Source organism: Ochotona curzoniae, unplaced genomic scaffold (genome assembly GCF_017591425.1).
Source record: "Ochotona curzoniae isolate NIBS_2020 unplaced genomic scaffold, NIBS_Ocur_1.0 contig_4148, whole genome shotgun sequence".
Taxonomy (NCBI): Eukaryota; Metazoa; Chordata; class Mammalia; order Lagomorpha; family Ochotonidae; genus Ochotona; species Ochotona curzoniae.
In genome coordinates this window covers 4,730,022-4,746,216 of record NW_024466146.1, presented here as the reverse complement: position 1 = coordinate 4,746,216, position 16,195 = coordinate 4,730,022, and the positions used below count along the sequence as shown (strand labels likewise).

General features: G+C 40.0%; 1 protein-coding gene across 1 annotated transcript in view; it reads left to right on the top strand.

Moving 5' to 3' along the window:
• Window positions 1–16,195, top strand: part of MDH1B (malate dehydrogenase 1B) — a 35,084-nt gene that overhangs the window by 17,616 nt on the left and 1,273 nt on the right. Inside the window, exons 9-12 of the mRNA XM_040984391.1 lie at window positions 298–349; window positions 3,187–3,267; window positions 6,435–6,500; window positions 7,495–7,557. Of these exons, the coding sequence (XP_040840325.1) occupies window positions 298–349; window positions 3,187–3,267; window positions 6,435–6,500; window positions 7,495–7,557 (262 nt within the window). The remainder of the gene's footprint in view (window positions 1–297; window positions 350–3,186; window positions 3,268–6,434; window positions 6,501–7,494; window positions 7,558–16,195) is intronic.

Sequence of the window (16,195 nt, the reverse complement as noted above, 5' to 3'; positions counted from 1 at the left end):
AGACGAGAACTTGAGCTGCTAGGCCATGCCACCGGGCCCAATAATTATTTTTAAGTCCATGGAAAATAGTTCATAGAACTCAAAAATTTAAAAAAAAATAATGAAGCAATAAAAGTTTGAATGATTCAGCACTACACATTTAGTTATATAATTGTTGTCATATTATTGTTGGTTATATAATTGTTGGTGTCTTAAAATAGTTATTAATTATTTAAAATCAAGATTCAAATAGTTTTCTATTTAAGCTAATGTAAGTTGGTATAAGTTGGTAAATGCAATCATTTAATTTCACAATAGGAGAAACTTGTTGCACTCGGGGAGCTGGAAGTTTATCAGCGGTACAAATCAGGTAAGCTCTGTGATAAGATACTTCACTGGACTTTTTATTGAAAGAAGGTTAAGAATACTTGTTATAAACAAGTCATTGTGAATACAAACAACTCTAAACCACGTGTTATCATTGTTGAACTAAGTTGTTTTTAAAATAGACTACCAAATTCAGTTGTATCTTTTGAAATAAAATATCCCCTACTCTTAACAATGGATAGGATTTTACATCTTAAAAGCATGATGACTTTATACCATGTGTATTTCATCTTTGTTTCCTAAAGTGCCATAACAGATTATCTCATATGGGATTAATTAGAAAACAGAATTGCAATTGTTCAGAGTCCAGGAGTCTACAAGACCTGAATGGAGGTGACAGGAGGGCAGACTGTCTCTGGAGGCTCAGTAACCCTTTCCTTGCTTCCTCTACCCTCTGATGGCAAGTTCATGTCCTCAGCTTGTATCTACATCACTTCAATCCTTGCCTCTCTCTTCACATGTCTGTTGACCCTCACAGTGTCTGTGCTCCAAGTCTTTGTTTATACTGACTTCATCACATATTCACTCTAACCCAGTAAGACTCCATGTCAAAATGACTACATCTGCCAGGATCATTCTGAGAAAAGATCATATTCACAGATAGCAAAGATTAAGACTTGAAAATATTTTGGGAAGAACACAATTCAGCCTATAGCACTGTATTTACTTAAAATTTGTTTATTTTTGTCTTATTTGAAGTACAGAGAGAGAGAGAGACACCAAACTGACTGAAATCTTCCATCTACTGCTCTATTCCTCAAATGCCCCCACACAGATCAAGGCACAGAACTTAGTTTGTGTCTTCTATGTGGGTGGTAGATACTAAAGTCATCACTGGCTGCTTTTCAGGTTGTGCAATAGTAGAAAGCTGGATTGCAGAGTGGGACAGGACTCAAACCAAGGCACTCACATGAGACATGTACATTTCAAATGGTATCTTACCAGTGTGTCAAATACCTACTCCCATATTTACTTCTGTTAAGAATTTACTTGTTTGAAAGGTGGAATTAGAGAGGGAGAGAGACAGACAAACAGATATCTTCCATCCACTGGTTCTCTCCCCAAGTATCTGTAATCTTCCCCTCTGAGCCAGGCTAAAACCAGGAGTGTGGAACTCCATCCAAGTCTTCCACATGGATGGCAGACTATCCAGTATTTGAGGCAGTCTCTGCTGCTTTCCCAGGCACATTAGCAAGGAGCTGGATGAGAAGTAGAGTCAGAATACTGGGATACTGGCATCACCAGCAGAGACACAACCCTTACTTTTAAAAAATGAATAAATAAGTAAATATTATTTAAAAATAAAAACATATAGAAGACATGAGCCCCAGACAGCATGGAAACATCCCTGATGTTGATGTTGGGATGGTAGGGAAGATGACAGATCTATCTGAAGTGTGTAGGTTAGGGCAGTATAGGTCAAGGTCATGAGCACAGGGAAGAAAAGTAAAACTTCACAACACAAGAATTAGAAACAACACAAGAATAGCACAGGATGTTTCAAAGTTGAAGGCTCATTGGAAATCAGACTGAATTTGTAGTGATGCAAGTGTATAGTTGTATAGTTCTCCTGGATGCAGGAGTTGAAACCCAAGTAGATGATCTAGATCATTAGAGTGCCCGCACAAGTGTAAGAGTAAGTGCAGTGAATGAAAGTCATACTACATTGAATCCCACCAGCTTTCTGGGTTATTCCATGACTTCCTTTGGCATACCAAATTGCTTCCAAAAAGCTTTTTTGATTTTTTTTTTCATATTTTGTCTTTGTTTTCATGGTGCCTTAAATAGGTGCGATGGTGATTTTGGTTATCAGCATTGAATATGGAAATGGAAAATGAGTTATAGTATAAGTATAATGCTTTCTTACTTAAAATTTAAGAAAAAAAAGGCAAGGCCAAAGTTGAGAATAAATGCATGAATGCAGATGAAGGGGCAAACTGCAAGAGTCTAGACTGGATAAAGATAAAATGTAAATCGATACAAAATGAAAGGATCCAGGCAGAAGGGTAATTGAAAGTATTTGAAAGTCTAATGACACAGATTCCAACAAATCAGTACATTTGCTGCCTGTCAGAATGGACTATTTGGTAACAAGAAATGAACAGAAGAACAAGAAGGGCGATTGTTCCAGACCAGACACAGTATACTGGTGTCAAGGTACAAGAAGGACTGAAAGACCTAGAGGAAAAGAAGTTGTGAGCAAAGGACACAGTTTGGGAGTTTAGGTGTGACTCTGATCAATAGTCAAGATATCAAGAAGAAGTCAAACCAAACAAAACCCAGGGGCGCCCACAAAGGAGAAGATGCGAACGGAAGTGTATGGAGGAATCCACCTGGCAATTGTTTTCAACTTAAACTCTTTTATTCCCAGAATTCACAGCCACACTGTCTGGCTTCTGCAGCTGGCTAACTAGGACTGGAAGTCCTTTTCATGAGACTGGGCTGTGAGGCAGCTCACTCTAAATCAGACCCCATTGGTTTCTAACCTTATTTCCAGTCTATACTTGCATGATGAAGAAGTTTGTGAAAGAAACTCATTTTTTTCTCCTGTGTTTTTATTAACAAAAGTGAAGGTATACAAGCTTATCCCCATACATTTGACTGGTCATGAGTCTGTCATTTTTGGAAAAGTATAAGTAAAATATAATAAGTAAAATGCTGTTCCAAGGGCCCCAATGTCACAACAGTGAAAATAATCAGTGCCATATATCCTTTCCCAGTTTGGACACCTCCTCTCGTTGATGTGTCAATAAAAAGATTCATGCATGAAGCTTCCTTGTCACCTCAAATAATTTAATGCTTGATTTCTTGACTTTTTAGAAACTGATTTACCCAAAGTATATGAAAATTTCACTGTACCCAAAGTATTTGAAAACCTGAATGAACAAAAGTTTTCAGAAGGTAGGTACACAAAAATGAAAAGAAAAAAAAATGTCCTTTTTATCTGAGATTTTATATTAGTTTAGTGGCAAGGCATGTAAATTAAGTCACTCAGTACTAGCATCCTATACTCAAAAATAAGATTATATTTTGTTTGCTCCAGCTGTAAGCAGCTGCCTAGGTTGCCTTGTACTTAGACAAGTGTTACACTGCTGGAAGAAAAGCCAGTAGCTGGCTGCCATTCTGACCTGTTTAATACCAAATTTGTATTAATCACATTACTGTGCCAACATTGTTGTTTATTCTTTCTGCCTTTTTTTCTTTTTTCTTTTTAAAAATAGTTAAGTGGGGAAGGCAGGAAACTCTGGGCTGGCACATGCCATCCTAGTACCCAGGCCATGGAGGGAAATGGGGAGGAGCTGCACATTACTTGGTAAGGGGTCTGGAGATGATTGGAATGGGAGCAGCTAAGAGTGTGACAGAGAAGGGATAACTCCTGGGGTCTCTCACAGAATGGGCCACTGCACTCACAAGTAGAAAAGGGAGCTAAGACAAAGTGACATAGAGCAGGGAAACTGGAGGGGATGTCTGCATCAGGCCAAGGCACCTGCCCATGTGGGAGACTTGGGCTGGATTAAATAGTATCACCCACTGCCCACTGGCACTTGTAAAAGCTGGTACTGGGGCATGTCTGACTGGGCTAGGCTGCAGTACCCAGCTGTAAGTGTTGGGGCAGGGGCTTGGGCCATAGCAGGCTGCACCCACTAGAACATAAGATAACCAGATCTGGCGGCATTTTCTCTAGGGGAATTTTGGGCTTACCTATGTAAGACTGCACCACCCACTGGTTTATGCAGAGACACTGCACCTGCTGGCATGTGTAAGCTCTGGGGCTGGGAATAGGGCAGGTAGTGGAACTCTGGGGACTTCCTGCTGGGCTGCAGCTCCACTGGTGAATGCAAGAGCCTGTGCTGGTGACAGACCAAGCTAGGCAAGGCTGCAGCACCTGATGACAATTGTAAGAGACAAGATGGGTGTGGTACAGGCCATGCTGGGCCCTGACACCTACCAGTTCACATGAGAGTCAGGCCTGGGGGTGGATCAGTCTGGGTTGGGCTATAGCACTCACTGGTGAGAGCTGGAATTGGTGTGGACCAATCAGGTTAGGTTGCATTACCTACTGGTAAGTTTTAGGACTGGGGACTGGCCATGTCATTCTGGGTAGCCGCAACTGCCAGCACATCCGAGATCCATTGCTGGGAACAAGCCTGATAGCAGAACTTGGAAAACTCCCTGCTAGGCCATTGTTCACACTGATGAGCGTGAGAGCTGGGCTGGGAGCAACCTAGACCAGGCATAGTCATAGCACCCATTAGTATATGTGTGAACCAGGGCTGGTGTAGACTAGGCAGGATCAGTCCACATCGCACGCTAGCACAAATGAGAGCCAGGACAGGCTACAGGCCAGGCTGGGTTGAACCGCAACACCCACCTGTTCACATGAGGGCTGGGGTTGGACCAGGCTGGGCTAGGCTGTTGCACTTGTCAGTGAGAGCTGGAACTGGGGCCGAGTCAGGCAAAAGCAGGCTGCAACATCTGTTGGCACAGCAAGACCCAGGGCTGGGAACAGGTTTGGTAGGGAAATTTCAAGGACTTCCTTGCTGAGCCACTGCTTTCGCTGACGAGTCTGAGAGCTGGGACTGCAGTGGGCTAGTCTGGGGGTAGGCCAGGCTGGATTAGGCTGCAGTACCCACTTGAGTGAGTGAAAATGATTCTTATTAAGTTCGTTTCATTAACCAACAAACTTAGAATACAACTGAGGTAATGAAAAATTTTCCCCACAATGTGGAAAGCATTATAATGTTATATTTGGTTTTTCTAAAAATTGGTTTTAAAGATTTATTTATTTCCATTGGAAAAGCAGATTTACAGAGAAAAAACGTGATAAAGATCTTCCATCTGCTGGTTCATACCCTAATGGCTAGAACAGCCAGAGCTGAGCTAATTTGAAGTCAGGAGCCAGGATCCAAGAGCTTCTTCCTAATCTACCCACAAGGATTCAGGTTCCCAAGGCTTTGGCCCATCTTCCATTGCTTTCACAGGCCACAGCCAGGGAGCTGGATGGGAAGTGGAGCAGACTGGACATGAACAAGCTTCCATATGGGATGACATGCTTGGAGGCAGAGGATTAACTAGCTGAGCCATTGAACCAGCCATTGAACCATTTGATTCTAATGCACACCCCACGGTGGTCCCCCAAACAGTGTCAAACCCAGGATACTTTCTATACTTTATCATCATTAAAGTGCTTTACTTCGTCAAACAGTATGACTTAATAGGATGTCTGAGAATCTAAAGATTTTATAGTAACTGAAATCTTTTTAATGAAGAATTGAGAACACATCACCTGCAATTTGGCTTCTTCTTCATCCTGGAGAAGAGTCAGCTTCTTCAGCGCACATCAGACTCTTTCTCTCTGTCCTCTCCGAAGGGATTTGGTTCCCTCAGCCCTTTGTTTAAGTATTGCTTTAACACTGGTTGATCCAACTGCCAGAATAGTGCTAGCATTCAAATACCTGGAGCCTCTGCGAAGACCGAGTCTTCATGGGACTGACTTTTCCACACTGCTCTGGGTGTTGATTTGGACTGCTTGATAGTCTTTCATGGGTTTATTGGTTCTCTAAGTCTGAGCTCAGCTATTTCATTCTTTTTCCCACCAGCCATCAGTCAGATTGATATCTTCCTCTCAGAAAAAAAAAAAAAAAACAAGAGGATCCCATCAATATTTCTAGCTTTACTCATCCTTTTTGCATCATCTTCTGTACTCAGTTACTCTACTTATTGCCTTCTGACTGGTTGGAAATTTGCTTTTCTTCGCATTGACATAGAAGCAAGTTGTTAAGAAAGAAAGGCTTGAAAAGATCAAGGTATTTTCCTTTCAATGATCTAGAGTAGAATAGAAAGAAAAAAGAGAGAGAGAAGATATTTAAAAGGAAAGACTAGAAAGCATATTGTTAAAGGTACTTTTTGATTGGTTTGAAAATACACAAGTGTACACACTATGCAATAATATAAAATTACTTTTCACTCTAAGTCCTCTTTAACAAAAATTTTTAAAAACTGACTTGGAATATTTCACAGATTGTTGGTTATATACTGAAACCATGTTTGTTTTCTTCTGGTTTCAGAACATAAAGGGAGTATGTATTCTGAGCTAACCACAGATGAAGAAAAGGAGCTGCATCTGTCAAATGGTGAGTCAGTGGACTGAGAGACTGTCTCTGGCTCGGTGAGAACCGTGCTTCATGTTGTCAGTCCTTAAAAATGAAATTATGATCACAGGATCATAGCCCAGCACTTAAAGTCATTTGCAAGTTACTTTCCTTTTCTTACACTTCCTAAGCAATTTAAAAGGAGGACAACAGTGCCAGAAGTGTTTCTTTGTGTTGGAACCGCTTCCATGTCACACTCACTTCAGTCTCTCCCAGATTAGGCTTATCTCAGCTCTAGTCCCTTGTGCCTTATCTTTCTCATCTTTTGCTTTTCCACTTGATCTTTATAAGGTCCAAAATGGCCAATATGGTGAGACAAAATCCTCCTCAGAAAGCTGTTGAGAACAAAACACTGAGAGTGCTAAGTCAGAATTCTCTTTTAACAGGAAAATCTGAGACTATGTAAACATACTTCAAATGTTCATGGAGAAATTGGGTGAAAAGAGAAGTTTATTTGGAGCAAAAAATTGAAAACTATACAGTTTCCTCAAAATACGTACTATAGTGTTTCTGAAGACCCCTGATATATTGGGTATTCATATATAATTCACATATACATTGTTGCAGAGATTTACATAGATGTTTATTTCCCACATCTCACATACCTTTTATCAGAAACAACAATCTAGTCTTTTTCCACGTCTCCACTTGCATGCAGTAAGAAGCTGTATAGAAGGAAAATGGCAAGCAGTGGTGATTTCTATTGTGAGAGCCCACGGTTTCCTAGGGAAATTAGTATTTTTAAAAAGGCAATTTGATTAAGCTAGTTGGCTGGAAATCCACTCGCTCTAATTGCCCACAGGGCCATGACACAGACATGCTGTGGGCTTGGGACTCCACAGCATCTTCCTAAGAGAGCAAGTTAGTCAGAGGAACCTAGGAGTTAAATGAACAATCTAAGAGGAAGTGAGAATAAATGCAATGAACAACGTGCTTTAAGTCCTAAAGGATTCTTTTCATTCTCTACATACTGTAGTGGAGTTTTTGGACATGATTCCTCAAACCACCTCTGAGAAGCTGCATCAAGATTCCAGCAACGGTAAGTAAGGGATAAGTATAAATAAGTATTTTTCTTATTCTACAATACACTTGGATAATAAAAGATCTAATGTCCTTGCCAGGCAATCTTTTTTGAATCCCTCTCCCACTCCCAGCTCCCCAAGGAGTCAGCCTTGATCACAAAGTGTTAGGGAAGTAGGCTTTCTCCTTTTATAATCAAGGCCATGGCAATGAGAACGCAATAATTCCCTCAAAACGAGTAACTCAGACACAGGACACTTTTCTTTTCAGAAGTCCACATTTCCAAAGTATGCAATCTAAAGCATCTCAGTATTTTATGAAACCAAGGCTGTTATAGATTTCTTGGATACCCACCCAAACTTCCACTCTTCTGTCCAAATGTTCAATAAAGCACAACATAGCCCAGTGCATCTTTCCAAGAAGCTGCAGCAGGATGAGTTTGGGAATGGGATTAAACACATGGTTTTGGAATTGGTGCACAGAAGAGAATCAGGAGCAAGAGAGGAAACGGAGCTGAGATCATGGTTTCATAGACAATTCAGAATGCGAATCCAAGGAAAACTGCACACAGCACCAGCATGGGATCAGGAAAGAGGCCAGCGACAGTTCTGCTGGGTGAAAACATCATTAGAATGATGTTCTTGTAGTGTTAATTCCCCAGAGAATCCCTCTCTCACACACACTCCTTCAGATTCTGAGTCAGATTGAATACAGAATCCAGGAAACAAAGGAAGATAGGAGTAAAGGACAAACTAGCAACATCACAAGCTAACAATTTAATTTTTAAATAGTAAAGATTCTTTCATTTTCCTTCCTTTTACAGACTCTGAAGGCTAAACTGTGAAACCCAGACAGAACAACTTGGACGAAAGACAGGGTCATTTGGTAATACAAGATGTGTTGAAAGACCCATGGATGATTGTGTCTGTATTTAGAGAAGAATGATTTGAAAGGTTTACTTCAGTCCTAGATAGCATATTAGGCAACTAAATAACAGTAACAGCTGAATAATTCAGAGTTTAGAGTTCATTGTGTGTCATTAGATGGTATTTTCTCAGAAATGACTTCGTGTCAATTACTGTTTTTAAAATACAGTAAACTAAAGTTGTCAGACATTGTATATTTGCCTGTACTTTCTTCTGAATCTCCCACCAGCTATACCCACAAAATGGGCCAGACTAGCTATCTTTGCTCAAATGTTCTAACTCTTTAGCCTTAATTGATGATGTCAAAATAGAGACACTTTATTTGGGGAGAATCACTTTTTTCTTGCTTGCTCTCTAAAAATCTGAACTGAAACAAATGAGCAGATTGGTGTTTTAATCAGGTAAAAAAAAAAAAAAACCAACTGGAGAAGACCCCTGGTAGGCCTGTGAAGTCGGCCAGGCTGGATCGCTCCATCACTTCCATAGGCCCTTACTGTGCACTGTGTTCCCTTAGACTCGCTGGGGACCAATGTCTACAACAAATCTCACTGTTTCCTTAATGTAGATTGATTACAGCTCTCTTCCATGACACCAAAGATGACCTGAAAAGCTGGATTTTGAAAGAACAGCATTTTGTAATCATAAAATTGCATGATTTAAGTACAAATTATACTCTTTTATTAAAGCAGAAGTAGTCAAACCAATATACTCATATATTTTAAAACTAATAGGACCCTATAAAAATGTCAATTAGATACTTTTGGAAAGCCCAGGGCTCACTTTGATTAAAAAAAAAAAAAGGAAAAGAAAAAACTGCTGATCTCTGCGCTTTTTCTGTATGTTTAAGTAGCTCTTAAAGTACAAGATACTTTATGAAGATTTGGGAAAGTTTCCGATGCTTCCACAGTGCTTTACACAATCATGACAGGGACAGTTTCAAAACCATGAGTGACTTGCTTGTTGCCAGAATAAAAGCTTCATGAGATATTATTGTGAAGAAAGGTTGAAGTTTGTTTGCCTGACACTCATTCTGGGTCCTAATCCAACCACACTCCTTGCAGCCTCCTTAACTGAAGGACCACAAAGAACTGTGACCACAAAGAATAACGGGTTGGGGCTGAGGGGCTCTCTGCATAGAGCCAGACAGATGGTTGTGGCCCTTTCAACACTCAGGGCTTTGTCATGACAAAATTGACTCACATTGGAGAATGCAATCTGGACCAAGAAGCCCAAGCAAACCTTCCCACTTCATATAGACCCTGAATCAGTTATGTGAACCACTTAGCACCCAGAACCAGGTGCAAAAGATGGAGCAGAGAGTATATCCAGGACCACACATCACGTTTCAGCACCGAGGCCCTGCTGTTTAGTGATCAACCTATTGGGTTACATGCTATGACCAATGAAGCAATCAATCAGTTACTTTTTCAATTGTTGTATGTCTAGGAAGGATTGCCCAATCAGCTCCATCCCCAACATTCTGTGTTTTCCAGAATGAATATGAACTGCTACATCTTTCAGCTATGTACAAGGTGACCAAAATTTTCTAGAATAGATAGCACAAGAAATTGATTTTTCTTACTATATATTTGCATATAAAATATGCAACTATGTTGGGAAAAAGTCTTAGCATTTATTGCTTATTAAAGACAGTGGTGCCACTTCTAAAATATTGTTCAAGGAGATTGTTTTTTAAAATGATATGCCAAAATATAAATCTGTTATATATAATGGGAAAACTTGAAAAATCTCACCTCTGGTTTTCCCACAATAAGTAACTTAAATGGGAGCTTACTAAGAATAATTCAATGTACTCTCAAAATGGTCATTATAGGACCCATGTAATGGCTCAATGGCTAAATGCTCACCTAACAACTTCTGGATCCCATATGGGTACCAGTTACTGTCCCAGATACTCTGCTTCCCACCCAGCTTTCTGCTTGTGGCTTGAGAGAGTAATAGAGGATGACTCAATGTCTTGGGACCCTGCACCCAGACAGAAGACCTGAAAGGATCTTGGCTCTGGCTTTAGATCAGCTCAGCTCCATCCACTGTGACCATTTAGAGAGTGAACCGAATGGAACCTTTCTCTCTGTCTCTCCTTCTATGTGTAAATCTAATCTGCCTTTCCAAAACAAATAAATAATTTTAAAAATAGTCATTGTAAATTCATAAATAAGATATTCTGTAGAAAAATTAAAATATGATTCAGAGAGTATTTTATGAACAAAATAGTAATTTTACTGAAATATGGATCAAGTGTGTGTATGCTCTTGTAACTATAGCAGGCACTGTTCCTTACTCTCCAGTAAATAGTTCAGGATGTCTTAATGCCATCCAAACTGTTGAACCACAATCCTATGAACCTCACTTTGTGTATACCATGTGCCCTGCCTGGAATTCCACTGAACCTTATCTTACTCAAGCCTCTTCAGTCTAACTTGGTGGAATTGCTTTTCCTTTCTCAGGTAATTCATTACTTGTTTCTTTTTATTTCATCTAGATGACAATTATGGGACTCAAAGAGACAGAAATAAGATAAAGAGCTTTATCTTCCCATTATTCGTTTCATACATAGGTATCACACCATGTATGGCTTCCATTTTCTCCTCTGCTAGACTTAAAGTGAGCATCTTTAGCTCTGCTACAGTCCTGGCCCAGAGCTGGATGTTTGCTCATACTGCAGAGGACACAGAAAGGTTACCCAAGCTCGTGTCTGAGCTGGAAACCAACTGGTAACTCTTCCAACAGTGAGCAGCTGCTCTGTGCCTCATCTTAATTTCTTCTGGGCAGAAACTATGAACATGCAGAGACTGCTAATCAAAGGCCTTTTTTTTCACATCATTGGTACAAAACATGTTTTCTATACAAAGAATCCGTAAACAAGAGTTTTACAGAATACACAATCTCCTCTCTTCTTTTCGGTGTGCTACCTCTGGGTAAATGTTCACAAACTCTGATGTATCTTGCTCCAGAACCACACACAGGAGTCATGCTTGTGCAATACTATCGAATCAAGGTTTCATCCACTCCCAAAAATGATCTTCATGTATGCAAAATGTATGCAAAATGCAGTGATGAACTCTGTTCTTATGATTTTTTTTCCTCCCAGAATAATCATTTTGTTTCACTCACCTCTCAATGTTTCCTTAAGAAAAAGAGAAGTGCAATTACAGCAGGCAAGATTCCTTGTATTAATCATTACCCTTTATGTGTCCTGAATGAAAGTTGAAAACCTCAGAACTTTCTTTTTTCTTTTTATTTTGATGATCTTTATACAGTTGATTAGGGCTCAAAGGCCCTTGACTATAGGAAAGTGGGTAAGACCATTGTTTTCACATTATATTTTGCCTTCCTGTATCGGGGGAATGGGAGAGACAAAGGGAGAAACCACACCCACTCTCCCAACCATCCCAGGGCATGTGCTGAGGGCACTGCTCAAGTGGTTTAGGTAGTTCAACTGTTCTGAATTGCTGCCAGTCTTGCCATTCCAAGCACAATTAATCTTTTCAGAATCCACTGGCTGACACAGTTCACCTTAGTAACTCCACTTACCCAGAGTTTCACTGCCAATACTTGGCTGGAGTAGTGGATCAATTTGTTCTGTCCTCTGTTCTGGTACCAGGTGTCCCATGCAAGCTCCAATGTACTACCATATCCTCCTTGTGCACCTGGATATGCTGTCCACCACTCCATCTGAGCCATTGAGGAGGCTCAACTTTGACACATGCACTCCATGGTCAGACCTCAGAACTTTCTAGCACTCTATATCAAAAACTCTGTAACAACAATTCTATGTTTTCTTGACCTATCAGTAACACCTGATATGTATCTTATTTCTTTCACGATGCTCTAGCAAAACACAACAAACTGGGTGGCTTTAAAATCACAGAAACTTACTTCTCATAATTATGGAGTCTAGAAAATGCAACATCAAGGTACCAAAAGAGTCATCGTGAGCTGAGGATTTACTCGTTAGATCTTTGAGATGCTGTATCACAGTATCTTCACATGTGGAAGGGACAAGAAGCTCTCTGGGACCTCTTTTGTAAGGACATGTATCCCATTCATGGAAGTACTTCCCTCATGACCTTATCACTTCCCAGAGGCCTCACAACTTAGAACCATCACACTGATGATTAGGTTATAATATATGAATTTCATAGGGACACAAACCTTCACATCATAGCAACGTAGTTGAGCAACTCCTTCTTTCAATCCTTTCCTTCACTTGCATTTCAGGATGTGACACATGCATGGTTCCACTCTCTAGTCTTCTCTAATGTTCCTCTTGTGTCTTTGTAATACTAAACTGCCCCTTGGTTATCTTCTTTTTCGGCACTCATTTTTTAGTGAGATCATCCAGCCCCATTGCTTTAGAGACCATCCATAGCCAGATAACTTCCAAACTTCCATCACCAGGCTAACATGCCTTCCAACCTCAGTCTCCTGTATCCTACTTGAGATGTGCACTTAACTAAAACAAATTATAACATCTTTTTTCTTCTTCTTTTTTAATTTATTCTTTTAAATAATCTTACTTAGTTAATTAGGGTACAAAGGGTCAAGGACTACAGAAAAGTGGGTAATACCATTGTTTCCACACTAATATAATTTTTTCCCCTGTGTCTGGGGTCAGGGGAGAAACAAAGGGAAAAGCCCCACCCAGCCTCACACCCATCCCAGGTCCCCAATGTGAGGCGCACTCCGAGGGTCCTGCTCAAGCAGTTTTGATAGTTCAACAGGTCTGAACTGCTGCCATCTTAATTCAAAATTGCAACAACTTCTACTTCAAACTTGCTCCTTGCACAAAGCCGCAATAAAAAGGAAATAAGGCACATGAAGTTATCTATGACTTCTAAGTATCTTATATTCTACTCAATCACAGGAAATCCTGGCTCTACCTTCAAAATATTCTTCTGAATTTACAAGAAGCTAATTTCTACCATAATCACCTTGGTTCAAGCCTCTAATATTTCCAGTTCAGTTTATTGATGAGTTACCTAAGTCATCTCTCTCCTTCCAATTTTTAAAGTTCATTCTTAATGCAGTAACCAACAAGACACTTAAAACATGAATCCATTTGTATGTCAGCTCTGTACAAAAGCCTGCACAGGCTCTCCACTTACTAGTCCAACTCCTTACAGTGACCTAAAAGGCTCTGTGCATGTTGTCCCCAACCCAACTTTTCATCTCTGTTACACTCTTACTATTATCTTCCATGCATTTCCCACTCTCTGCAACCACACAGATCCTTTGGCAATACATTCACTTCACGGACTTTGGTTAGACCTCTATTTACCCGTAATACTCGTTCTCTAAGTGACACTTGCCCAACACCATCACTTCCTTCAAGTCTTTGCTCACTTCCTTGATAAAGCCTACATGCAACATGCTAATTGACTCCATCTCAACAATCTCAAGTCCCCTTGTTCCTCTATTTTATTCCATAGCAGAAAGTAATACATTACTATTGTTTATATATTATACTCATTGAATATTGTCTGTCTCCTACACTAGAGTGAAAGTTCCACAATGGCAAGGATATTCATTTGTTGTAAACATCTTCTAAGCATTCAGTCAAGATATTAGATATTTTCTAAACATTCAGTCAAGTTTACAACTACACAGTGGTCTCAAGTTACCAAGGAGTATATGCTTCAGAGAAGAGATCAAGGCTAGAATTAGCCAACTTGTGAATCACTTGTTTAAAAGTGTTGAGAGACCTATAGCTTGTGGAGGAAGAGAAGGAAAACAAAGATAAAGATGTTTCTGGAATACATACACCCCAATATTTAGTATATGTGCTGCTAAACTGAGCACATACATCCCCATATTTAAAGACCAGGTCTGCCAGGAGGAGCCAATGAAGGAGACACAGAAGAAATAGACTTCAGGTCTGAGGAAAATGTATCCAGACAAAAAGAGAGTGCTTTAAACAATATGCTGAAGACTAAACAAATAGGCAAATAGACCAATGTTTTTTGAAGTCATGGTAATCCATGTTGAAGAAGGGTAAAACAAATATGGAATGGGAGAGGGGAGGAAAGAAAAAAACTTAGTGTTTTGGATTGCTGGATTGAAATTAGAGATACCATAATGACCTTATTAAAAGGTTCAAAAACTGCTGCATCTCCACAGCTGTTTGCACCCAGAGCTGGGATTCTAAAACTATTCTCCACTCAAAGAAACCAGGAATAATCGATTCTAGGTTTATGAAAGAGAAAATGTATGATAAATCTGTAACAGTGTGCTGATCTAGACTATAAGAAAATAGGATAGGATGTGTACAAGGCACACAAATTCCACCCTGTAGCAAAGCACCTTAAGCAAATACATAATGCTAAAATCACTCAGTAATTACATAAACTGACATCATGTGCCCCATAAAGTGATGCATGGAGAAGGGCAAAGCAACTTCCCTATTCCAACATAAATATTTTAAGGCTTGTCCAATTGTGAATTAAATCTTCCTATTATATTTTCTAACTGGAATTTAGATGCCTTGATACATCTAACTAGATCTGAAGGCTATAACCAAGGTCATAAAATAAGAAGCAAAATATGTATAACAGCAGGAGAAATATAAATGATCATTGAGAAAATCAACAAAATGACATCACCTATTTAAAAGAAAATATTTATTTAGAATAATGTTAATAGTGTGGCAGGCAGTCGGTGCAGTGGTTAAGATGTATGTGGACACCCGGCATCCTATATCAGACTGTCTGGACTGTCTCAGCTCCACTTCCTGTTCTTGGTTCTGCTAATGCAGCCTGGAGGCAGCAGATGATGGCTCAAATGTCTAGGACATTTCCATTAAGGTAGGAGATCTAGATGAAGTCTCATATTTAGCCATGCATGTGTAGGCGTTTGAGAAGCCAACTGGTAATTGGGAGATCTCTTTCTGTCTCTGTTTTCCTGACTTTCTTTTTTAAAAAAAAAAAAATTGAAAGGCAGATATACAGAGAGGAGGAGAGACAGAGAGGAAGATCTTCCATCTGATGGTTCACTCCCCAAGCGGCCTCAATGACTGGAGCTGAGCCAATCCGAAGCCAGGAACCAGTAGCTCTTCTGGGTCTCCCACACGGGTGCAGGGTCCTAAGGCTTTGGGCTGCCCTCAACTGCCTTCCCAGGCCACAAGCAGGGAGCTGAATGGGAAGCAGGGATGCCGGGACTAGAACTGGCATCCATATGGGATCCTGGGCATGAAAGGTGAGGATTTTAAGAACTATGCTATCACGCCGGGCCTTATTTTCCTGACTTTCAAACAGAATGCCAATTAACGATCAAATAAATATGGGAAAGAATAAGGATTGGCTTATCTTGCTTGATATAGATTTTCTATTTGGTCTTGAGTCAATTTTATCAAGTAACTTTTCCCTGAAATTGTTCATCATGTAAATAAAGACAGTAGACCACCCTGTAATTACCTTAAGGGACTATCCATGCATCTTGCAGCATTAGTATATCAAAGTTCCTCTTTCTTTCTTAGGAGTTGCAATCTTCAAATGTTTATGAGTGTAGATGAATCAGATAAAGAGAGAGTGAACAAAATATAAACTGCAGAGAACACCACAACCAACACACCATCATCAGCCATCGTCCAGCTTCTGGCTGGTACAAAACCTACATTTTTGTAGGAAGAGCAAGCATTCCAGCTGCTTCCTTTCTCAGGCTTAAGCTGTTTCAGAATTTAAGGACAGCCTCAATTACTAGTACACTACCAAC